The 26,078-nt window shown below is 37.7% G+C and overlaps 1 protein-coding gene across 3 annotated transcripts in view; it reads right to left on the reverse strand.

Annotated features, from left to right (window-relative positions):
• Positions 1-229: 229 nt before the first annotated feature.
• The window catches only part of RLIM (ring finger protein, LIM domain interacting), a 29,613-nt gene continuing 3,764 nt past the window's right edge, over positions 230-26,078 (reverse strand). For all 3 annotated transcript variants that reach the window (XM_017516018.2, XM_037734043.1, XM_017516017.2), the window contains 3 exons: positions 10,969-11,161; positions 9,326-9,409; positions 230-8,028 (listed from right to left, as the gene is read on the reverse strand). In XM_017516018.2, coding sequence (XP_017371507.1) covers positions 6,419-8,028; positions 9,326-9,409; positions 10,969-11,137 — 1,863 coding nt within the window. In that variant the 5' untranslated portion in view covers positions 11,138-11,161 and the 3' untranslated portion in view covers positions 230-6,418. The remainder of the gene's footprint in view (positions 8,029-9,325; positions 9,410-10,968; positions 11,162-26,078) is intronic.

The following is a 26,078-nucleotide window of genomic DNA, read 5'->3' on the forward strand; positions in this document are numbered from 1 at the left end:
ACAATGTGATAATTTACTTGAAACAAGGACATATTAGTGGCTTAAGCAATAAGTTTAAGAGGTTAAAGATAGAAATGGAAGACAGAAGTACAAGCACATGGACACACCTACAAGTTTTTGTATATATACAGGGCAAGCAAGGGAGTGGGCAGAGCAATGGCAAGAATACAAGAAACAGCAAAAATATGCCTACTTGAAATGGCATTCACATAAATCTTTCCAGGATTCTTGTATCGGAATATACTTTAATCTTTTGTTTTACCACTCAACGATTAAGCCATTCAACTACACAACACAGATAAAATGGAAGTTATAACACATAAGCCAGTACCTGCCCACACTCATAGCAGTGAGGGGATTAAAAATCAAGGATGCACTGTAATTCCATTTGATTCTAAAAATAGTCTATTTGACATTGGTTTGAAGCAACAGACCCTTTATAGCAGATTCCCCCTTAAAAAAAAAAAAAAAAAAAAAAAAACCCAAGGAGAGATGATCAAGCACAAATGACCACTTCATGCATTTTATTGATAGTCTATATTTTAAATCTGCAGTATGACATCTTACATAGGGAAAAAGCTTCTTCCTAAAAGATAACTATTAATAATCAAACCAGCTTTAATATGATTGACCTTTCAAGGTCTTGTTTTGCATTAAACAAGTTAACTTTTAGCAGGTGTAAAGCACTGTACAAAAGAAAACTGTGTACATTCTCAAAATTTAATACAGGGCTTCCCAACCAGGAGTCTGCTGGATAGATATTGGAGAAGGGTGTTATATTCAGGTTTAAATTGAAAGAAAATGAGAAACCAGATAAAGCAAGCCAACCAAATTAACTTCACTTTGTGCTCCTCTCTGCTTTTTTCTGAGACTCTCCCAGAGGTCAGGAAGCCCTGGCGTAACAATCACTTTAGTTTTTACAGAACATACATCTATGTGCTTTGTGTCCAAAGACATAAAGGCAGGCTTTGTTACTGTTCCCACCTCCAAATCCCTTCAGGTTCTTACAAGCTTCAGAAAGCTTTCCAAGATTGATGCCCTGTTCTTTGCATGAATCCAAGTAAACAACTATACCAAAGCAGCTCTTCCTGGGAGAAGATAAAACAGGCACAGATACATCACCAGGCCAACTGCGTACCTACTCAACTTGATACCTGATCACATGGCCCTACATCCTTAAAAGCAGCACCAAGGACAAATGGATCTATCAAGAGGTAAAATTCAAACACTGGACAGTTAAAACACATACAAACCAGTTAAAACAACATTAGTAATGGGGCACTAAATAGAGTTAAGGCTGGGCAGCTGGTTCAACCATACCTTGGTATTGAAATAATTCTGCAAGATGAGGAACTTCTAGAGGAACCTTGAAATAAAGAGGCACTGTGGTATGACAGGGTTCACCTTCACTTTGTCTTTAAGATATCTACTACTCAACCCAACTAACCATAATGCAGCTTGTGGAACTTTAACAAATCCTAATAAAAAATAAGTATCTCACTAACTTTTAGAGTGTTGGAGGATATGCCTATTTCCTTCAGATTTGATCAAGACATGAGAATTACAAAACCAATACAAGCTATTCTGTGATTATCACTTGACAATTCTAACACTGTTAAACAGCTCAATTCTATGCTGTAGCCTTTAAGATACAAACTGGGGCTACTTAAATGAGATCACTCACTTGTTAGAGGAGTATCAGGTATCTTAGAACTGTTCCAGTTAAGGAAAATAATTCTTAATCTCATAATGCTAAAAATTTTTGCAGGGCAGGTACTTAACAGCTGTTTTAGTTGATTAAAAAATCTGATTTAATAAGTGAAGCTGGGCCCAGTGGCTCATGCCTATAATCCCAGGACTTTGGGAGGCTGAGGCAGGTGGATTGCCTGAGCCCAGGAGTTCAAGACCAGCCTGGACAACATGGCGAAACCCCAACTCCACAAAAAATTAGCCAATGTGGCGCATGCCTGTAGTCCCAGCTACTTGGAAGGCTGAGATTGGGAGAATCACCTAGGCATAGGAAGTCCAGGCTGCACTGAGACGTGACCATGCCACTGCATTCCAGCCTGGGTGACAGAGCAAGACCCTGTCTCAAAAAAGTAAAAAATAAAATAAAAATAAATAAGTGGGATACTAGTTCCTCAGATCTTGCATTTTTCCAAATGAAGTACGTTGTCAATTTACATTTTTCATGTTTTTTAAAAGCACACAATTTACTAGTTAACTCAATGAATTACAATACTGTTATTGATTACAAACATACTGAAGAATTAAAGGAAAAAAACACACCTGACACTTTAACATTTGCCTTAACAATCTTGCATACTAAGGTACAGAATACTTCAGAAAGTAACAATCAGCATAGTCTTATAAGACTAGGAGAATAAAAGTGCCCTGCAAACATGGCTTCTATGTACTTAATATGGTAAAACATGTGACAGGGAAGCCTGTAAGGTAAAACTTAAAAAAGAAATCAAATAAGGCAGATTATATATATATTTTTTGTTCACAAAAGAACAAAGAAAAAAAGGGGAAAAATAAAAACATTCTCAATCTTTAAAAGAAAAAATATTAACCACAAGGTGCCACCGTATTTTAGCAAGCTGTAAAAATGGCCTTTTAAGAGAAATTTTGCAATCTTTACCTCCCAATTATATGGGTATTTTGGGAAATAACTGAAAATTATGGCTGATGCTTGACCCATTGCATGTCATGGACACTTAGGAGGCAGGTAGTTAAATACAAAGCATATTATGTGATAAACCTTCATAAATATAATTTGAGACACTGACACTAGGAGAGAACACTTGGCACAGAAAAGACATGTCATTCCAGGGGAGGAGGACACATTAGTTGAGGCAACACAGCCAGCCAGTTTCCTAATCTTAAGGTTTGGATGAATTCCAAAAATCATGTTTTTAAAAACTGTGTGTGTACACACACATGTATTTTATTTCCTGGTGCTAAAGGTTTTCTTATGAACTATACAATTAACTACATTCCAACGCCAATATGAACACTTTTCTCAATCCCCACCTCCATTAACACCACTGAGGTATAACTAACAAGTTTAGAGCAAATATTCCAAATTAACAAGGTGGCTCATCTTCTATGCTGTTGATACACAGTCTGCCAACTTTTAACTTAACTTGCTCAATTTTGTTTCTAATAGTACTAATAAACCTCAACTTTGGCCAGGTGTGGTGGCTCATGCCTGTAATACCAGCACTTTGGGAGGCTGAGGCAGGCAGATCACTTGAGATCAAGAGTTCAAGACCAGCCTGGCCAATATGGTGAAACACTCGACTCTACTAAAAATAAAAAATTAGCCAGGTGTGGTGGCATGTGCCTGTAGTCCCAGCTACTTGGGAGGCTGAGGCAGAATTGCCTGAACCCAGGAGGCGGGGGTTGCAGTGAGCTGAGATTGCTCCATTGCACTTCAGCCTGGGCAACCAAGTGAGACTCTGTCTCAAAAAAAACAAATAAACAAACAAAAAACCTCAACTTTGTCAGCTGCTCAGAGTTAAACACTTCAAACGTTTCAGACTAGTAAGTGAATTTTTAAAAACATCTGAAATATTCAAGAAAATTCAGGTTTTGGTACTTTTCCCTATGCTTTGAATGATGTAAACTCCCAACATAGTTTATCTTTGTACCTATTACTGCATGAAGTTCAAAGTAGGTCTTAAAGACAGTTTTCTGTATTTAAGAAAAAGTGCAAAGATAGAAAATGAAATGTAAAGTGTTTTGCAAGAAATGCTCCCTCGAGAATAGGTGTTTGGATGTTGGTGGGGGAAAATGAGTTTTGTTCTCCATTGTAATCTGACAACTACGAATGACCTTGTCTTCAATGTCCACACTAGTATCATGGACATCGCAAAATAAAAATTAAGTAGCAAATTCCACTAAAATACTTGTATTCATTCTATACAATTGAATGGAAATTAATGAGTGCTATTGAAAAAGGTGTTCACATGCACATGTCCAATATGTGCATTCCACTGAAGGCTAAAAACTTAAAATTCTATTTCCAGTGTTTATGAATAGCTTCAATATCTACATTCATAACCAGCATTCTGCTTGAATTACCTCTTATTTTAATACTTCACAAATGAGTAGTACATCTTGGGAGGTTAGGAAGGTACCTGTTGTCAATAACTTTCTCTTATGCTTATAATGCGCTGCAACTGTTTTTAAACTATTTAAAATGAACACCCCTATAATAATGGAACACTTTAAGCAAAGAAGAAAATTGATTTTTTTAGCCAATCAGGACTACCCTGCAGATCTGAAAACTGTAGATTACATCCTTGGGAAAGGAGAAAAGGAGGCTCACAAATATAAAGGAATCCTGACTTTTACATGGACAATTTTTTTAAAAAGATAAAATGTATTACATAAGCGCCATAAACAGTGAAATCTGCTTATATTAAAAAAAAATAAGTGAAGCTTTGTTTGGACATTATTTCCTTGCAAGAGCAGTACATATCCTTAGTAAACAACTACCATATTTACAAGTTAATTTCCTTGATACTTAGGTAGGATGGAAAGCCAGAAGAAATCACGAAAGAGTAAGCTTTGAAATAATCTTTACAGCTAAGTTGGTAACAGTGAAGGTAGCCAGACAATTCCTAAAGCAGACTTGTTTATTTTTTAGAGTATTGGACTACATCTGGGTAGCTAATTTGCTCTGTTAAAGGCCAAGGACATGTTCAATCCCTATTTTGGCCTGTTAGCTTTCCCCAGAACAATAATTATCTGCTTCACAGTCATTCAAATCCTAACCCCAACCAGTCTCAAAAAAGAAATTAGGCAAGACGACTGGGGTTATCATGAAGTTACTCTTACTACCAAGAAACCAACATAAAGTGCATGTCCATAGATAGCAAGCCAGCAGTCTCATTTTCAAATATGGGCAGCACAATTAAAATCTGAATTTAAAAGAACCCAACATGACTCACTTTCAAAAAAGGATAAAAATCCCTTAATCTTTAACTGTTCTTTAAATTTGAGGTGTTAGGTCTGCGTTAGAGACAGCAATGAAATATTATCAAGTGTGCACTGGTACCTTAAGTGACAAATCTCAAAAACAACACAAATTCAAGACTTTCCTGTTAGCACACACGTGTACCAACTGCAATTCATATGCTAAAAGTGGTTTTATAGTCTCTTTCCTCCATCTTTTTATTTTTGAGGAGCAGACTTGTAAAAACATCAATTTAACTTGTGCTAGGTGGTAGTGGTTTGTTTTTCTTAAACCAAAACTCTGCCAAACTTGCTGATCTTTTGCTTCATCTACTCAGGTAGAATACCAGGTCAAGCTGCTGTGGCTGCTCTCGCCATATGAAACCAGTTTGTGTCTGCGTTATTACTGTCTTCAGGAAACTTTAAATTCTTCAGAGCAGTTTTCTTTACTCCTTCCATCTTTCACTTCTTGCCTAAATCCAAGTTAAATTATACAGTTTCCACTGGTCTTCAACGCAGTTTGATTCTGCACTGTCCTATCCTTTGCATGTTACAGTAGCTGTTCACATACATTAAATATTACAGATATGTTCTGCTCTTGACATCTACACACTTACAAAAGCAGCTTTGTACTTTGTTTGGTGTGTTTGTTACTATGTTGGCTCACAAAAAGCAGTTTTCTCAGTTCTAAGCATGGTACTTTACAATTTTTAATGCATTCATACAACAGTGCATTGGAAAAAAGTACTGAGCCTCTACAAAATAGCTTTACATTTTTAAACAAATGAATGTGATTTTTTTCACTTACACAAGCATAGGCTTTTTAATATTTCCACAAGATAAATATCTCAATTAAACTATAAGCTCACTCTACAGTGTGCCACAGTTATACACTTAGATCCTAACCTTAGTGTTATTTACACTGACATGTCCAGTATCACCAAGTCTGAAAGGTGAACAAACAATATTCAGAATGTGGCTGAATTTGTGTCAACTAATAACCAGGAATGGTATAGCTTTAGTTACTTATGAAACACATACTGTAACTTAGTCTAAACTGGTAATTTCCTTCACCCTTCTGTCCTATGGCATGGAAAAATTTAAAGATCAACATGAAACAGACAGGAGCCATTGCTAAGGCAGATCTTTTAAGATAACAAAGGAAAAATTAACAAGTATAATGATAAATTATCAGTAACAGTGATGTTACCAATTTAACTGGTATGGAAATCAGATTTTCAGGTCCTAAAACGTGGCTTTTAAAATATTTCCTTTAAATATTCCTTTTATTCTGGAACAAAAACTGGAGAAAGGACAATTCCTTCAGAAAGCAATGACTCAATTCAGGTTGTTACTTTACATTTAAGTACCACTCAAAAAGTGGACATAAAAGCAAGTGATTCCTGTTTGCCCATCACTATATCAGCTACAGAGCTGAGAGTTCAGATCTTAATTACACAACACTTTCTCTGTTACCAGAAGCTAAGACTGCTCTGCGACAAATAGGACAGGTAGAATTCTCAGATAACCAGCGATCGATGCAGTGGACATGGTACTCATGGGAACAAGGTAGTTTACGAAGTTTGTTGCCTTCTGTATATTCTGTAATGCAAACGCTACAGGTTTTTAATGCATCATTTTCACCAAAACTTCTCATTGCCAAGTTGTCAATCTGTTCTTTGGTGAGTCCTCTAGGTTGGTCATCATCATCCTCATTTAAGAGGAAAAACTGAGCCAGGCTAAGGAAGGGCAAAGAGCCACTTTCATCAAATGTGACTGGGGCCCTATGTCGACCCTCTCGCCTGGCACCTGATGGGCCTGATGATGAGCTTCCTTCATTACTGCCTTCAAATAAATCTGAGCTAGTTTCTGAACTTTCACCACCAGAACTGGAACTAGGACTGGAACTGGAACTGGAACTTGAACTGGAACTTGAACTGGAACTGGAACCAGAACTACTACCACCACCAGAACCCCCTCTCCCACTCCGTGACTCTGACCTTTCTGTATTTCGATTTGGGACTGAGCCGCTAGGCTCTGAGTCACTATCACTGTACATAAAATAGCTTAACTCACCAAAACCTGTCATTATCTGCCTTAACATGGTCTGAATTGCAACAGATGTAGTCTCACTTAAACCAGTATTTAAGATTCTACGGATGGGAATTCTGATGGTACTGACATAGGTTCTCACACCTGCCCGCTCCGAACGTGAAAACGTACGCCTAAAACCTCCTCGTTCACTTTCATAAGTGACAGTATTGTTTGGCGTCTGAGACCTAGACCGAGTTCTGCTGGCTATGCTATCTCTCTGCCGATATTCTCCAGGACGAACTCTTCTTACTTGAAGATCAAGGACTATGGTTGGCGGTCTCTGTCCTGATCCTGTAGATTCACCACTGGCAGCTGTGTCTGAAGAACCTGCTCCTTGAGAGGGATTTCTTGTTCCAGAAGCTGCAAAAAGACCTCTACTTAGCAACTCAGGCCCAGATATTTGCTGTCTCAATGTCACATGGTGCCGGGTTCTCGAACTTCCCTCCGTCTCATTTACCAAAGGATGTTCAAAAGTCTGAGATGAGATACTATGATGAGATCTTCGTGGAATTTCACTCATTGGATGCAGAGGTGACCTACTTCTCTCAGCTCTTGCTCTGGTTCTCCGATGGTCTGGGCTCCTGCTTCTTGCCCTCCTCTGACCTCTGGTAGGTGGGACTTCTGTTAATGTTTCAGCTGAATTTCGTTCTGATCTAGATGGCCTTGCAGATGTTGATTCAGATCGTGGGTTTTCCACTTGCCTTTGGCTGTTGTTTTCCACATTTTCTCCACTAGAACGTCTTGCAGATGGCTCATTTTCATTCTCTGAATTTTGGCTCCCATTATTACGGTTAACATTTATCTCTAAACTGAATCTGAAATCACCACTGTTTGGATTAGTCCGGCTCACTGCTCTCCACGATTGGTTTCCTCTTTGCCCACTTCTTGTTGTATTTCCAGTTTGTCTGACAGAGTTAAGCCAGTCTATTATAGAGTCACCATTAGACACATCATCTGAAGAGTCTCCTCCTGTTCAAAAGAAAGGAGGGGGAGAGGGAGAAAAAGGAACTACTAAAATGAGGACAATCATATAATAAGTGCTCTGAAACTCTGCATTAAAGACCTTAAAAATTCTGAACATATTTCACAATTACGGATTTTTACAAACTACACTGCTTAAATTTATAAGTAAAGGCAGGAAAATTCTAATTCCATTTGAAAAAAGCAAACTATAGTAGAGGAATTTAGAGAATTATTTGATTTTTAAAGGGAATCTGGAGGAAGTCTATTTTCAGTATTTTATCATATACGGAGCTAAGCATACCACTGTGGGATGGTCAGAAGACATTATTTCAGCCCTCTGCCCAAACACTAATGTAATCAAACTAGGTAAGGAAACAGTGGTTAACGAACAGTCATATTTAGTTCAAGCTACATTTTTGTCAAGTTTTCATTACTTCTAGGCTTTTGACTTATGTGCCTTTGATAACACTTGAGGTTGTTTCAAAATACAGGACTATTTATTGTAGCCATAGCAAAGATATAAACAAAGTTTATAGGTTTAAAAGCACTTGAATATTTCTTAATATTACCAAGATTTTCAATGGACATGATATTAAATATCAGATCAAATAAGTAGTCTGTACCTTGGATAGCACATGTAATGGCATGTTCAAGAACCAAATTATTATCGTAGCCTCTCAGGTTACACAATCAAAATCCCTACTTGACACTGGGAGGGAAACACCAGACCTGAGTTAGAGCAGGATTTCTCAACAGTGATACTACTGACATTTCAAGCCAGTTAATTCTTTGTCATGGGGCTACGTTGTGCATTAAGGCACGTCAGGATGTTTGGCAACGTTCCTGCCCTCTGCATACTAGATGCCTATGGCAGATTCCCAGTTGTGTCAACCAGAAGTGTCTCTGGACGTTGCTAATGTCCCATATGGGGCAAAATTACATCTCATTAGGAACCACTGGGTTTAGACAACTTTATTTTTTTTTTTTTTGCTGGTGAAAAAGTCCACATGTTTATAAAGAAGGAATTAAGTAGGAATAAATTTCAGTGGAGATGGAAAACAAAATCACATTTAAATAGGCCATTTCTCACAGTGTCCCAGTTAACACAAACATCACAAAGGTAACGCCGAAAAAAAATGCTGATATTATCACTAAATACCAAGAAAATGCCAGTTTTCTTTTTATGAGCAGTTACTTAGCATCAAATTAATTTGTGTCAAATCTGGATGACTTTGGCTGACATTACTACAAAGTTCTTATCATTCCATCGTCTAGCCACCTCCCCACCAAAACCAAAATATACCTCTATTTTCATCTGAGTTTTGTGGTGGTGGGCCTTCTTTAATTTGCTGTAGTCTTCTCAGCAACTCTTCCTCAGTACTTTCACCTGAAATTTAATACCACAGGGCAAAGATGACACTAGGGGTATGACCATCAAATACTTTATCAATGGCTCACAATAATCTGACACAAGATGATTATTGTAAAAATATTTTTAAAAGTTAAGAGAAAACTTTTTCAAAACAAAACAAAACAACAACAACAACAAAAACTCAAAACCCAGTAGCTCCCAGCTCTCTGAGACAAAAACGGAAATGAGTAGGACCTGGGAAAAATTCACTTCTTTGGAAATATATTACAAGCAATTTACAAAGTTCTTTTGCATATAACATCTAACTTTTAAAAACTGCAACTCTTATAACTCGATCAAGACAGTAAAAAAGAAAAAAAAAAACCGCAACTCTAGGCTGGGTGCAGTGGCTCACGCCTGTAATTCCACCACTTTGGATGCCAAGGTGGGTGGATCGCTGGAGGCCAGGAGTTCGAGACCAGCCTGGCCAAAATAGTGAATTCCCATCTCTACTAAAAATACAAAAATTAGCCAGGCGTGGTGGTGGGCACTTATAATCCCAGCTGCTTGGGAGGCTGAGGCAGGAGAATCGCTTGAGCCTGGGAGGCGAAGGTTGCAGTGAGCTGAGATTGCACCACTGCATTCCAGCCTGGGCAACAGAGTGAGACTCCACCTCAAAAAAAAAAAAAAAAAAAAAAGGCAATTCTACGCTGGGTGTACAGTGGTACTGCATCTGTAGTTCCAGATTCTCGGGAGACTGAGGCAGAAGAATCCCTTGAGTCCAGCCTGGGCAACATAATGAGATCCTGTCTCAAAAATAAATAAATAATTTTTAAGAAACGTAGCTTTGAGAGGTAGATGTAGTTGTCTGCATTTTAAAATGAAGAAACAGATTGAGTGACAGACTGGCTTGCCAGAAGCCACACCAACGGCAGAGCCAGAACTCCAACTAAGGCATTCTGATTCGAGTCTGGTACTGTTGGCTCAAAACTCACCCCTTCTCTTAAAAGTAATGCTAAAGCCTTACCTTTTAAAACCTAAGTAATTACTCAAAGGTAAGTAGAATTAAAGAGAAATGAAGAGGAAGACAGATACTGAGTTTTAACTAAAATCAAATGGGACTTAGTGGGGTAAAAGATAATAATTAAGCAGAAACTTCTAATTGCTATGTTATCCAAGGCTAGCTCTGGAGGATTACAACTGGGACATGTTCAGAAAATCAGAGATAAAATATAATAAGTCTTTCCTACAAACTAAGTTCCCATTAGCTATTTCACACTTGGATTCATATCTAGTAAGTTAAATATATAAAGCTAACTAAGAACAAAAATATTCAGCTCCATTCCTTTCAATTCAGTTCACTAAAAACTCGTATTATAATGCATAAGTTAAAAATCTCTCTGATATAGTGTAATTCCAAAGATGAGTAAATACAGTCAGGTAGTAGATACAGCAATAAATGTCATTCCATATCCTAGATATTAAATAATCCTATTTCATAATAGCTAAAGAAACAGATTTTTAAAACAGGTTCAAGTATTATTTTTTAAATTGGCAATTTACATTTATAAATTCTTAAATATATGTAAGCATACCTGGGGTGCCTAGCAAATTGTTATCTCTCATAAGCCTATAATCTTCTTCACTCAGGTTATTTACAAACTGATAGAAAGCTTCTTCCCGATCCAATCGATCCATCTGACTTCTGCGCTGTGCTGCAGACTGATCACCACTTCCTTTGTCATTAGAATCTGAGTTTTCCATATTGATGAACAAGTGGAAAATTATCTAAAAAGAGAAAGGAGACTAATCTTGAAAATAAAAGTCACTATGTATTCTATATGACAGTTTTAATTATGTGAAAATCCAGAATGTAGGTCTAGACATGGATTTTCAGACCTCAAACAAATGAAATTTCCTAACGAAAACTCCTGAAAAGCCCTGTTACATTAAGAGTAGGTCAGGCCAGGCACAGTGGCTCATGTCTGTAATCCCAGCACTTTGGGAGGCCAAGGCGGGCGGATTACGAGGTCAGGAAATCGAGACCATCCTGGCCAACATGGTGAAACCCTGTCTCTACTAAAATACAAAAAAATAGCTGGGTGTGGTGGTGCACGCCTGTAGTCCCAGCTACACAGAAGGCTGAAGCAGGGGAATCACTCAAACCCCCCGGGAGGCAGAGGTTGCAGTGAGCCGAGATTGTACCACTGCACTCCAGACTGGCAAAAGAGCACAACGCTGCGTCTCAAAAAAAAAAAAAAAAAAAAAAAAAAGTAGGTCAAGGGTTGGGGCAAACTATAGCCTTTGAGCCAGACAGGGCTGGCACACTAAAGGCCTTCGGCCAAATCCAGCCATTTTTTTTTTTTGAGATGGAGTCTTGTTCTGTCACCCAGGCTAGAGTGCAGTGCTGTGATCTAGGCTCACTGAAACCTCTGCCTTCCGGGTTCAAGTGACTTTCCTGCCTCAGCCTCCTGAGTAGCTGGGATTACAGGCACCTACCACCATGCCTAGCTAATTTTTGTATTTTTAGTAAAGACAGGGTTTCACCATGTTGGCCACTCTAGTCTCAAACTCCTGATCTCAAGTGTTGTACCTCAACCTCCCAAAGTGCTTTACAGGTGGCATTACAAAATATGCCTCATGCTGCATATTTTTATTCTCCTTGCAAACTAAGAATGGTTTTTAGAGACTATTTTGTGACATACGAAAGTATAATGAAATTCACATTTTAGTGTTCATAAAGTTTTATTGGAACACAGCCATACACATTCCTTTATATGCTATCTATGGCTGCTTTTGTGCTATATTGGCAGAGTTGAGCAGTTGTGACAGACTGTATGTGGCACTCTCATTGCTTTGCACTGCTGCTCTGTGCACTCTAAGTTGCAGTGATATAGTTGTAATTTATAACAGCATTTCAAGCGCCATCATACTGTAACATTAAAAAAACTGAGTACATACTCATCATCTCAAATGAAGAGAAAAGTGGACTCTGAATGTCAAGCTTAAAGGTGCAGTAGAGGACGGATTTTTCAAAAATCAGATTAGATGACAAAGAATGCATGATTATGCAAAAAATATACTACATACTAAATATATACTGAACACTAGTATACAAAACACTCGTGACAATATTCCCAATTCACAGGAAAGCTACAGTTTAAAAAATTAGAAAATGTAAAGTGAAATATCATCACAAAATATTTCTTCACAAAAATAAAAATGAGGCTTCAATAAAGTAAATTTCCAAGTGGCTCATTTATTGGCTAAGCAAGGAATGCCGTTTATTGATGGCGAATTCATGAAATTATGTTTGGGTGCAGAAGCTAAAGAAACATGTCCAGAGAAAATAAATGTAATATTGGACTTTTGGTGAGTATAGTGATCCAAAAAGTTGGGAATACTGAAAGCAACGTCACTAATCAACTGAAAAAACAAGGCAAACGATGGAATGGTTTTCTCTTTGGCTCTTGATTTGTTAACAAATGTAACTGATACTACTTAGTTATTGTTTATTGAAAGAGCCAAGTATTGATTATTCAAGGAGTTTGAACTGCAGAAGTAGCCTCTATGTGTAGTCTACATGAAATAATCATGTGTGAGAATATTTTCAAAGTTGAGAAAACTCTAATTCAGCACAACCTGAAGCAGAATCTCATAATGTTACTACTGGAATGATAAAAATATATATGGAATGGAAAAAGACCTAGTTAGACAAATTTACAAAGTTTATGAAAATGTAAGGTATTTAACATTTATCGTTATTTATTGTATTATTCATCAGCAGGTGCTCTGAAGAAAATATTTCAATCTATATTACTGAACCAGTAGCACTAATGATGAATTTTCCTATTATGAACTCTGGTTTAAGTTCAAGCTCCATGAATTTTTTTCTTTTTCTTTTTTTTTGAGACAGAGTTTCGCTCTTGTTGCCCAGGCTGTAGTGCAATGGCGTGATCTCGGATCACTGCAACCTCCGCCTCCCGAGTTCAAGCAACTCTCCTGCCTCAACTTCCCAAGTAGCTGGGATTATAGGCATGAGCCACTGCACCTGGCCAAGTTTCATGAATTTTTGTCAGAAATCTTGTCTTGCTCTACTACACCGCATTTTGATGGGCTAACATTGGTAAAGTTTTATTGTGATTTGTTATACTCAAGGCAAAGGTGGAATATTTTTCTGCGTGACAACTGCTCTCAATTACTCTTATCAAACAATAAATTGCTTGGAAAATTAGTGTTTGCTGCAGAGTTGATAATGTTTCTTCAAGAATCCATCCTAAAACAACAAAGCAAAAAATGCTTATATGTAAAACTTATACTGTAGTAAAGCCGTTTCAACAATAACATTGGTATCGCATGTAATGTCAAGCTATTTTTTGCATTTTTTTTTTTGAGATGGAGTTTCTCTCTTGTTGCCCAGGCTGGAGTGCAATAGCACGATCTTGGCTCATTGCAACCTCTGCCTCCTGGGTTCAGGCAATTCTCCTGCCTCAGCCTCCTGACCTGAGTAGCTGGGATTACAGGTGTGTGCCACCATGCCTGGCTAATTTTTTGTATTTTTAGTAGAGACAGAGTTTCATCATGTTGGCCGGGCTGGTCTCAAACTCCTGACCTCAGGTGATCCACCCGCCTTGGCCTCCCAAAGTGCTGAGATTACAGGCGTGAGTCACCGTGCTCAGCCTCAAGCTGTTTTACATACTTCTTGTGCTGTCAAAGTAATGAGAGATCCATTCCCACACAAATTTGTAGCATATACATTTTCTGAGCTCAAACTACAATTCCCAAAGTGTTTTTGCAGACCCCAGTGTAAGCATAAAATACATTTCCTGATTTCAAAATCCATTTAACTGTGCAACTGAGGAGTTTCCATCTAACCCTCTGGAAGTGATACCTCTGCAGTGGTAATATGCCAAAAAGTAAATATTAAAATAATCTGGCTGGGTGTGGTGGCTCAAACCTATTATCTCAGCACTTTGAGAGGCCAAGGTGGGAGGATCACTTGAGCCCAGAAGTTAAAACCAGCTTGGGCAACACAGTGAGACCCTATCTTCATTAAAAGTTAAATTAAAAGATAAAAATCTAACAAAATTCTATAGATACCTTCTAAAAGATGAATATGCTTTACTAAAATCATACACTTGTGGATTAAGATAGCAATACCTATATGTATGAAAAGACATTTTCAAAGATGAAATATTTAAGTCAGCAATAATAGATGGACATTTGCAAATGACTAATAACGAAGACTAGCTATGAATCCCAATTAAGCAAAATGTTACCCTCACCTTTCTCACAAAACACTGTATTCAATTACTGTTATTACATTTTGAGTTTTATCAGGAAAAACTGTGAGAATTTGGTTTCTTTTTTGTGTAAGTAACAACATGCTGAATTTTGCTTTTTGACCTGCAAAGCCTAAAATATACCATCTGGCATTTTACAGAAAAAGTATGCCAACTTTTGTTCTAGGTAATACATAAGCTTAGTCAAAACTTCTTATTTGTCATTCATGACTTGTACGAGTTTAAGGAAACCAGAATATTGGCAGACATTCCACACAAACTCATCAATTAACTGCACACTAATAAAAAAACAATGGTAATCAACAATCTAAAATACAGGGAGACTCCAAACAAAAATGTTCATCCTCTGATTCTTTCCCTTACAACCCCAGATTCACCTTATGTTCCCCACAGACACAACTAAATTCCATGAACATATGTGCTACTGACCAAATGTCTGTTCCCCTCAAATTCACATTGAAATCCTAACCCCCAAGGTGAAATTATTAGAAGGTAGGGCTTTTGGAAAGTTATTAGGTCATAAGGATGGGGCCCTCATGAGATTAACACCTTTATAAAGATTAACACCTTTATAAAACAGTCCACAGAGAGTTTCTTTGTCCTTCTGCCATGTGAGGTTACAGTGAGAAGACAGCTGATTACAAGGAAGTGGGCCCTCAACAGATGTCAAACCTGCTGACACCTTGATCTTAGATTTTCCAGTCTCTAGAACTGTGAAAGACATATTTTTGTTGTTTATAAGCCACCCAGTTTATAATACTCTATTACAGCAGCCTGAACAGACTAGGACAATATGAAAATTTGATTTATGGAAAAATGATAGTCTATACTGGTACTATGGCTTAACCCCACATACACCCACACGTAACACCTGAAGTGCTGGAATGTTCACATATCCATCCTAAAGAGAAAAATAAGAAAAGTCTTCCTCCAGATATAAAAACACGAAGAAGCTGTCTTGTCAAACCCTGCCTGCTTGCTAAGCCTAAATAAATTTTAGTCTAGACATGGGCATACCTAGATCTCCATTGTTTTCCTTAGATAATTATTCTTAGAACTATCCTATCCTTATTTAATTAAGATGAGAATGTCCAGAAATGTGTGTGTGGGGGGGGTGAAATCATAGTATTTTTGGAGTTTCTTAATCTCGTAACTGAGACTGGTTCATCATAATATGATTATACTATAGAAATTTCTGACAAATGCTTATTTTATAATACCTGAAAATTTGAGACTAGAAAGCAGCTTAAATAAAACATGCATAAAAAAAACCAGGTACTAAAAATTACAAAAAAATACCCAACAAAAACACCAAAAAGGAAGCCAAATTTTCCCACATGTTATCTCAAATAGTACAATTTGGCATTGGAAATGGTAAAGGCAGCCGATTTTTAAAAATACAGAAAAGCACAAAGGAAAAAAAACCCATAATTTCTCAAATTTTCTAAGAACACATTTAGCCAATGTTCTTAACAAAGCAGTTAGTAGTTTGAACACTAATATATGAAAGTTAAGACAAAATTAACTTGTGAAGGAGCAGTACAGTTCTGAAAATAACTGCAGGGTTAAAAGGCTTGAAAAATATAAATCTTCCAAAGAAGGCAAAGACATCTGGTAAGTTCTGACATTTTGAAGAACATGAACCAAAGAAAAGAGAAAACTCACATGCCAAGGACAGTTACTGCAGTGGCACACAGTCTTAACAATAGTATCAGGGGCTGGGTGCGGTGGCTCACACTTGTAATCCCAGCACTCTGGGAGGCCGAGACAGGTGGATCACCTGGGGTCAGGAGTTTGGGACCAGCCTGGTCAACATGGTGAAACCCTGTCTCTATTTAAAAAATAATAATAATAATAAGCTGGGTGTGATGGCACACACCTGTAATCCCAGGTACTCGGGAGGCTGAAGCAGGAGAATCCCTTGAATCTGGGGGACAGGGACTGCAGTAAGCTGAGATCATGCCATGCACTCCAGCCTGGGCGACAAGAATACAACTCCATCTCACAGAAAGAAAAAAGTATCAGGGAGGTAAAAGCCCAGAAGGAACAGAAATCTGCAAAAATATGGGAAAGATTTCAAACACTGAATGTGATGCAAGAAAGGGATGTTATACTGAGTATGGAGGGGGGTGTATCAGGTCTATTAACAGGAGACTGAAGGAAGAGTCACTCAACTTCCATTTTGTTTCTATTTTATTAAACAATGAGAATCATCTTCTAACTGGAAAGAGTGGAAAAAAACAACTTTTCAAAGAAAACCAAAAGCCAAGACTGCATAATTTCTAATGACAATCCTTTTGAGATGTCATAGAGAATAGGAGAGATGCTAAATGATCCAATCTTCAAAAAAAGTGAGATCTACAAAGTACAGAGCAGTAAAATCTGACAATAAACCTAGGGAAAAGTTCTGCAAATACATTATCGGATAAACTATAAACATGCAGAAGAAAATATGTTCACAAGACGTGAAGTTCACTGCTGGTTAACTTAAAAAAAAACAAAGAAACCCCTGAGAAGATTAAGTTTATTTAACTTTATTTGCTTTACATAGGGATGGTTCTAAACCTTGGCTTGCACATTTGAATTACTTGGGGGCTTTCTCTGGGGTTGGCCAGACATGGATATTTTTTAAATTCCACAGGTAATTCTATTTTCAAAGTCAGGGTTGAGAACCTCTTTGATAGGGACATCGGCGTATCACTGCTGACTGACTAGATTTCTGTACAGGATCTGTGGTTTTTCTTCCTATCATTATGAAGAGATATAGATCAGTATAATAGGAATCATCTGAAAATCTTGTTAAAATACAGATTCTGATTCAGTAGGTTGGAGTAGGGCCTGAGATTCCGCATTTTTATTAAGCCTCCAGGTGATGTTAGTGCTGAACCTAGAACCATACTCTTCAGTAGTAAGGAGCTTGATGACAATACAGTTAAAGAGATTCACAGTTGTTGAATACCACCCTCAAAGATTAGGAAGCAATGTTAACTTGCAAAAAGCCCTGTAAACTTTAGCATTTTTAAATGAACCAGTTGGATGAATGTGCCAAAGACATGGTAAATAAATCCATAAACAACTCGAAGCTGTGAGTTAGCATAGAAGATGCATATGATAAACAATATTCTGCATTCTCAATAGATTCTGAGGATGGGTTGAAATAAAAACGATGGTAAATATCCTACTTTGGACACTTTATGAAGGGCTATCAAGCTAAAATAACCCATACTAAAAGTTCACAGTAGGGGAAGAACCTGACTTGGCAGTTCACATGAAAGAGGCCTCAAGAAACAGCCAACACAAGCTCAATTAAAAAGTCTGTTTTGACCTGGCTACAAAACCTAAGGGAATAAAAAGTTGCTTTCATAGACCATGGTGTTCAAATAAAAGCAGGTAACAGCCCCGCTGAAACCTGCTGTTCAGAGTACATGTAGTAGGCTGGACGTGGTGGCTCACACCTGTAATCCAAGTACTTTGGGAGGCTGAGGTGGGCGGATCATTTGAGGTCACAAGTTTGAGACCAGTCTGACCAACATGGCAAAACCTTGTCTCTATTAAAAAAATACAAAAAAAATTAGCTGGGCATGCTGGTACATGCCTGTAGTCCCAGCTACTACGGAGGCTGAGGCAGGAGAATTGCTTGAACGTGGGAGGCATAGATTGCTGTGAGCCAAGACTGTACCACTGCACTCCAGCCTGGCCAACAGAGTGAGATCCCATCTCAAAAACAAAAACAGGCTACAGGTAGAGTATGCGAAACACTAGTGAGAAGCCTGGGAGCATCATCAAAGGAATGGATGAATTACCTGGAGATATTTAGCCTGGAAAAAGACTAAAAATGGACACAATTACCATCTTCAAATATTTAGAGAGGAATAACATGAAAGAGAGCACAACCATAGGGTTAGAGTCAGTAGTTAAAAATATGCAGAAGCAAATAATTCTTCCTTTTAATAAAACAATCTAGCAAAACTGTCAAAAAAATGGAAATGCAACCAGTCTCTTAAAGCAACTACCTTTCTCTGGAGATACTCAAGCAGAAGCTGCATATTAAAAAGAGGTTTCCTGGCTGGGCGCGGTGGCTCAAGCCTGTAATCCCAGCACTTTGGGAGGCCGAGGCGGGTGGATCACGAGGTCAAGAGATCGAGACCATCCTGGTCAACATGGTGAAACCCCGTCTCTACTAAAACTACAAAAAATTAGCTGGGCATGGTGGTGCATGCCTGTAATCCCAGCTACTCAGGAGGCTGAGGTGGGAGAATTGCCTGAACCCAGGAGGCGGAAGTTGCGGTGAGCCGAGATTGTGCCATTGCACTCCAGCCTGGGTAACATGAGTGAAACTCCGTCTCAAAAAAAAAAAAAAAAAAAAAAAGAGGTTTCCTTATTAGGTGAGAGCTGGAAGAGACTGATTCCAAAAGATCATTTGGACTAAAATGCTATTAAGAGTAGTGAAGTCTCTTGGTCTTCTATTCTGGGCTTAGGGTCATAGTAAGCTACATATCCCAGTGACACAAAATCATAACATTTTCTTGGCAACACCAATCCACTTAGGTTGCCCCCACCCTGTACTCTCCTCCTTCAACACACCTAGTGCTTTACTACTGTCACAATTCACTGCTGTTCTCCCTTAACCCCCTCTTAGTCTCTTCCTATTTCACCTACACTCCGAGAGTCAATGAGATCTTCTGTCTTAAGGAGCTATTACTATCACAGCTAGCCGTTTTTCCATCCGTCTCCGCATATAGCACTTGTCTATGCCACTAGAGTGGCACTTCCTGCCTTCCATGATGTTTTATATTTTGTATGTGTCTTCTCTTCCCAAGTACTTTCTTTTAGGGAACGAACCAGAATTACAGTCCCTTTAAAACTCTGCCAAATGCCACTAGCACAATGCCTTGCACATTGTGGATATTTAAATGACTGAATGAAATCCAATGTGAACACTGAGCTCATTTCCCTTAGTAGTCTGTCTGAAACAGCATTGTCCAAAAGAAATACAATTTGAACCATATATGTAATTTTTAAGAGTAAAAACACATGAAACTAATCTTAGTAATGTATCTTACTGATGCAACATAACCAAAATATCATCATGTCAACATATCAATATAAAAGAATCACTTAGAAGTTTTACATTAAAAAATACTAAGTCTTTGAAACCTGGTGCGTGTTTTACATTTAGAGCCCATCACAAGTTGGATGCTAAATTTTCAACAGATATAATGGAATGTACTTCTCCCAAACAATAAAGTTGTGTTTACTGGAAAAACATTTTACACTACTTCAGTTTTTTAAACTTAAAAAAACTTAAAATTTCAGTTTCACTAGTCTTATTTCAAATGCCCAACAGTCACACATGTTTAGTGGCTACCATATTGGGCAGCATAAAGTATTTCTTTGTAAGACAGAGAAATCTCACATATGGAGAGTTTCAAATATTCCCAATATATTGTTCATGCTCTACAAAGCCAATATTTGCATTCCCTTTAAGTTTTCCAAAAATAAAACTATAAGATTCAATACTCTGCAATGTTCAATACTTATGGGATAGATAATTCTTTCCTATGTTCATGAATCTTCAAGATTCATTTTTGCCCTTTTAGAATTTCTACCATTTCCTATACAGAAACTAGAGACAAAACATTATACTTTCATTCAAAATTTTCCCGACACAGTGATTTCAGAGATTTTTGAATCCGAAACAGCTCCTGCTTGATAAACTTGGATTCCATTCCATGAAAGAGGGATTTCTAAATTGTATTTAATTCAAAATTTCAAGGAGACACAAAGTAACATGTGAACAAATCCAAATCACTACCTCTTTGATAGCAGTATATTGCTGTCTCCTCCTTTCCCTCTACCCTCTCATATATACATCAGAGACAGTCAAGGAAAATATTTTCCCCATGATATTCCTGCAACACACTTATTTCAAAGCCTCCATCCTTTCTGCCTTAACTTTGCATTTCCCATGGGCTGGAATTGGGGATCAAGAGATTTCTGCACTGACAAGGCACTCCCTCCCTTATAGGGGAATTCAAGGAGTAAGCTATGGTTACAATATCTGCAGAGGCCCCTTGGACCAGAGGTAATTAATTACATTTGCAAAGAAAACGGAAATCCTGAATTCAAGCAATGCTCTCAAATGCCTTGTAAACTAATCTAACTCTCACATACCCAATGAGCCTGGTCTCATTTTAAGCAGTCCTTCACTATCTAAGTGGCATAAAAGAAAGAAATGGAATAAATCTAAACCATAAGTTCTGCCCCAGGTAGACGTAACTCCCCCATTGTTTAGTAAGTGCAAACAAACATTTTAAAGTTTAGGCATGTCAAAAATGTCAGGGAACCATAGTCCAAATGATCAAACACAGCTCTATCTCCATTGGGGGATGAAAATATTAGTGAAGAATAACATATTAACAAAACAGGTCTCTAGATTCTACTTTACAGTGAGTAACATTGTGGTACATTTCTAGTTTAAGTAGTAAGAGGAAAAAAAGAATCCTTATACACCCCTAGGATCCTTCAACATCCTAAGAGAAGGTCATAAAATTGTTTCTTTAGCTATCTCACATAAGTCAGAAATTTTGACTTCAGCATATAATTAGTATCAGCCATTTTTCTATGAAGAGATTACCAGTGAAACATACAGTGATGTAGACAATGAAATACAATTGTTTTGAAGTCACTTAGGTCTCTCTCTGGCTATCAGCAATACTCATCACCAGGTATTTACATAGCCCTTTCACCTGTATTTCATTTAATCCTCACAATAATTCCATGAAGTAGGAATTTCCACCTCTGCAGGTGAGAAACAGAAGCACAAAGAGATTTACCAAAACCATGTGGCTAGGATGTGGAAAGAGCAAGTAATTAAATCCAAGTTTCTGCATTCCAAATCCAGTCAACTTTTCACTAAGACAACTGTAATGTATCCCAAGATTCTATACTCCTTCAACACCAATAGGCATGACTAAACTATTCAATCTATGAGCTTTTTATAGCATGTTCACTCCCTGTATGAAAAATTCCAAAATGACAAAACGCCTTTTATAAGCAGCACAAACCCAGATGAACTTATTTTTAAATAAGTCAACTTTTAGCAATTAAAAAAAAATACAGTTGTTCCTTAAACCGCATATTTTATTAACCTTATTTCTTTTAGAGTACTGTGTGCCAATATCTCCAAATCCATTCCTGTAAACAAGAAACCAAATTAGAAATTTTGCCCAATCGTTTCAAAGAGCTACTCATCCATCTGGTCAATGAATGGGACTGTATCAGATAAATTTAATTCTGGGGAGGAAAGGCCAGCAAGAATACCAAACCTGAGATTTATTTAAAACCGTTTTATTCACCTTGAGAATTTTAAAGTATTGTTAATAAGGCTTCTTACTAGTCATTATTATATATTAATATGAATTATGCAAATGACTTTCTGACTACTGCTAAATGTAGTATCTCATTTAATTCTTCTAATTTATGCACACCAATCATAAAAAAAATTGTTATAATGTTCAGGCAAAAAGTCATTTAAAACACACTCTTCAGTACTAACAGGTCAGGAGACCTGGTGCTAAGTATAAACACAGGCACATTATATTTGATGGAAACATTACATTATAGTACTCAAAGAAACATAAGGCATCCAAAAAATACTGTTAATAAAACAGACCTTACAAAACTAAATTCTGAAACATCAAGTGAAATGCTTGTGTAAAAACCAATTTTAAAAAGTAAGTCATCTTGGCTGGGCAAGGTGCTGGTTGAGTGTGGTGGCCCACACCTGTAATCTCAACAATTTGGGAGGTCAATGTCAGTGGACTGCTTGAGCCCAGGAGTTTGAGACCAGCCTGGGCAACATGGTGAAACCCTGTCTCTACCAAAGATGCAAAAACTTAGCACCATCACAGATGGTGATGCCCATCTGTGGTCCCAGCTACTTGGGACCTGAGATGGGTGAGGTGGGAAGATCGCTTAAGCCTGGGGGCAGAGGTTGCAGTGAGCCGAGCTCACGCCATAGCATTCCAACCTGGGTGACAGAGTGAGGTCTGTATCAAAATGAAAAAAGTCATCTGGAAGAAATTACCTCTTTTTAAAAACAAAAGTAGAGTGGGTGGGAGGGAGGAATTAAGGTAACATATCATCTAACTAAATCATCTTGAATATTTTCATCTTGTGCGTATGTGTTCAATCAAGCTCCAAATTCTATTAATAAAGCTCTAAAGCAGGACATGCTAATTTTTAAAAAATCATGGATATCAACACAAAAATGTGTCACACTGACAAGAGAAGGGCAATCCATTTTGTTTGCAACAGAGCTTCATTAAGAGCCTCCTCATAAAGGAGGCCAAGCACAGTGGCTCACGCCTGTAATCCCAGCACTTTGGGAGGCTGAGGCAAGCAGATTATACGAGGTCAGGAGTTCAAGATCAGCCTGGCCAACATGGTGAAACCTCACCTCTACAAAAATACAAAAATCTGCTGGGCACGATGGCAGGTACCTGTAATCCCAGCTACTCACGAGGCTGCGACGGGAGAATCACTTGAACCTGGGAGGTGGAGGTTGCAGTGAGTAGAGATAGCACCACTGCACTCCAGGCTGGGTGACAGAGTGAGACTCCATTAAAAAACAACAACAACAACAACAACAAACCAAACCCAAAAAGAACCTCATAAAGGAGATTAAGAACTAATAACATGTGATCTGTGTTGAGAAAATGTTAAATACCATCACCAAAATGAAAAATACTTTATTCAGTTTTTTAAAAGTTAAATCACAAAGAACTGCTGAATTTAACGTCAGAAAACAAAAGTACCATCATGTATGTAGACACCAAAAGTGTTGGGGATTCTTCATATATAGAATGTTTAATTAAAATTTTATGGCATTTGTAACAGAAATATTTGATAACAAACATATCTTTTTTTATTCTATACATGGGTAGCAGGGTGAAATTCAGCTCTGTGAAAGGAAAAAAAGAGATACTGAAATCCAGTCTTGGCTGTAATTTAGTAATGTGGATTTGGCCAATTCATTTCACCTCTTGTGCCTGAGAATCTCCAACAATATTAGAGTATTGGATTAAACCATCTGCAAGGCACCATCCAGTTCTATGAATCTGTGACTGTAAATAAGACATAACCTAGGCCATATTACGACATTAAGAAAAATTATGTTTAGGAAACAGCACAAATAACTAAGATGTAAGCTTATAAGCGCTGTTTTTCTCACTACTATTTCACTCAAAGTACTTCTACCTAAATTTATGTGGTCATCTTACCTTTCTTTTTTTTTTCCTTTGAGATGGAGTTTCACTCTGTCACCCAGGCTGGAGTGTAGTGGTGCAATCTCAGCTCACTGCAAACTCCACCTCCCAGGTTCAAGTGATTCTCCTGCCTCACCCTCCCAAGTAGCTGGGACTACAGGCTCGTGCCACCATGCCTGACTAATTTTTTGTATTTTTAATAGAGATGGGGTTTCAGCATGTTAGCCAGGATGGTCTTGATCTGACCTCATGATCCTCCTGCCTTGGCCTCGTATCTTTTTGAAAAAAAAAAACCGGCAGGGTTAATGGCTCACTGACTCTCCTTATTACATCATACCTCTCACCAACTAAAAAATTTGTTGATAATTTCCAACAGTGTCCTATCAGAAAATGCTACCAAGGTACCCACCACTGCTCATGCTACTACAGCAATAAGAGATTATAAAATATGATTATCTGAATGGCAGTTAGCTTAGCTTCCACTTACATTCTTCTATCTTTACCACTTGAAAAAGACAGCAGAGAAAAACTAAAAGGACTCAGGAATGTCCCACCAACTTGCAGCTCAAACAATTTTTACTACATTCTTCCATATTTATCACTTGAAAAAGACAGCAGAGAAAAAATAAAAGGACTCAGTCATGTCCCAACGACTTGCAGCTCAAACAATTTTTACTACAACCTTCTAAAACAGTTAAACTGAAAGTGTTAAGAACTTCAGTAAATCAAAGGACTGAAGACCATGCCAAATGATGTCGATCAATAGGATGAAGTTAGTCAAAAAAGGAAACCATTATGACATTCCATCTCAGTCAAATACCTTAATCTAGACAGCGAATTTAATCTTGAATTACCCAGTTTATGTTCTTTTATTATCGAGCTATGACGCTAAATTAGAATTTGGTCTTATCTATAAACTCATTTTGACTTGCTTTTCTCATTATTCCTAAGAAGTCAAAAAGAAAAAGGCTCAAAAACCCAAAGAGTTTTTGAGTCTGTTTATTTTAAAAGTTATTAATGTAAAAATTACTGATAACTGACAATGTTCGTGTTCACAAATAACACCATTTTCCAACATATTTCCCCCTTAAAATAAGGCACTATTTTAAGGACCTAAAATTTTTCCATCAAAAAATCAGGTTTTTAAAGAGTGAAGCTAATTTTTAAAACTAAAATCACTTAACCAAAAAAGAAAATATCATCTATACCAATCAGTTATATATTATTTGAAGAAATAATTTTGTATTTAAGACCAACATGCTAACTGACCTTCCTGAATCTACATAAAATACTTACATAAAAATAAAATGAGGAGGGTGACCTTATATCTTTGATTTGTCCAGAAGAGTAATGGTTTACACTTGTGCTAAAGTAATTAGTAATATGGCTCCCCTTTTCACTCTCAAAAGTGTCCCAGTTTAGATAATTTATATGGTCTCCTTAGTTATAAACAGCACTAAAGAGAACACCGGTCAACAAGACATGAAAATTGTAGTTAACATCTTTCTTCTTACAGTCAAGAGGAGATCAAAAGGGACCTGTTGTCATTCCAGAAAAAAATTTAAAACATCAAACACAAATATCTTTCTCCCAGGAAGTAACATGTTCATCATGATGCAAACACCATTAGACTGTCAAATGTTGTAAGAGCAACCCAACCTGTCCTTGCGAAATTACTGCAAGAAATCCACGAATCTATATAATGCACCAAGTGCTCTCTGCCTACAGACTGTCTCACAAATATGTGGGTACTATTATGACTAATGAAATTAAACTCTTGGGTTGGGGGCTGGGCGTGGTGGCTTACGCCTGTAATCCCAGCACTTTGGAAGGCCAAGGCGGGCGGACCACCTGAGGTCAGGAGTTCAAGACCAGCCTGGCCAACATGGTGAAAACGCTGTCTCTACTAAAAATACAAAAATTAGCTAGGCATGGTGTCGCATGCCTGTAATCCTAGGAACTCAAGAGGCTGAGGCAGGAGAAGTGCTTGAACCTGGGAGGTGGAGGGTGCAGTTAGCCAAGATCGCGCGACACTGCACTCCACCCTTAGTGACAGGGCAAAACTCCGTCTCAAAAACAAAACAAAAAATATCTTGGGTTTGAGCATTAAAATATAAGGAAATCTAGAGCAAA

Source organism: Cebus imitator, unplaced genomic scaffold (genome assembly GCF_001604975.1).
Source record: "Cebus imitator isolate Cc_AM_T3 unplaced genomic scaffold, Cebus_imitator-1.0 Scaffold570, whole genome shotgun sequence".
NCBI classification, from domain to species: Eukaryota; Metazoa; Chordata; class Mammalia; order Primates; family Cebidae; genus Cebus; species Cebus imitator.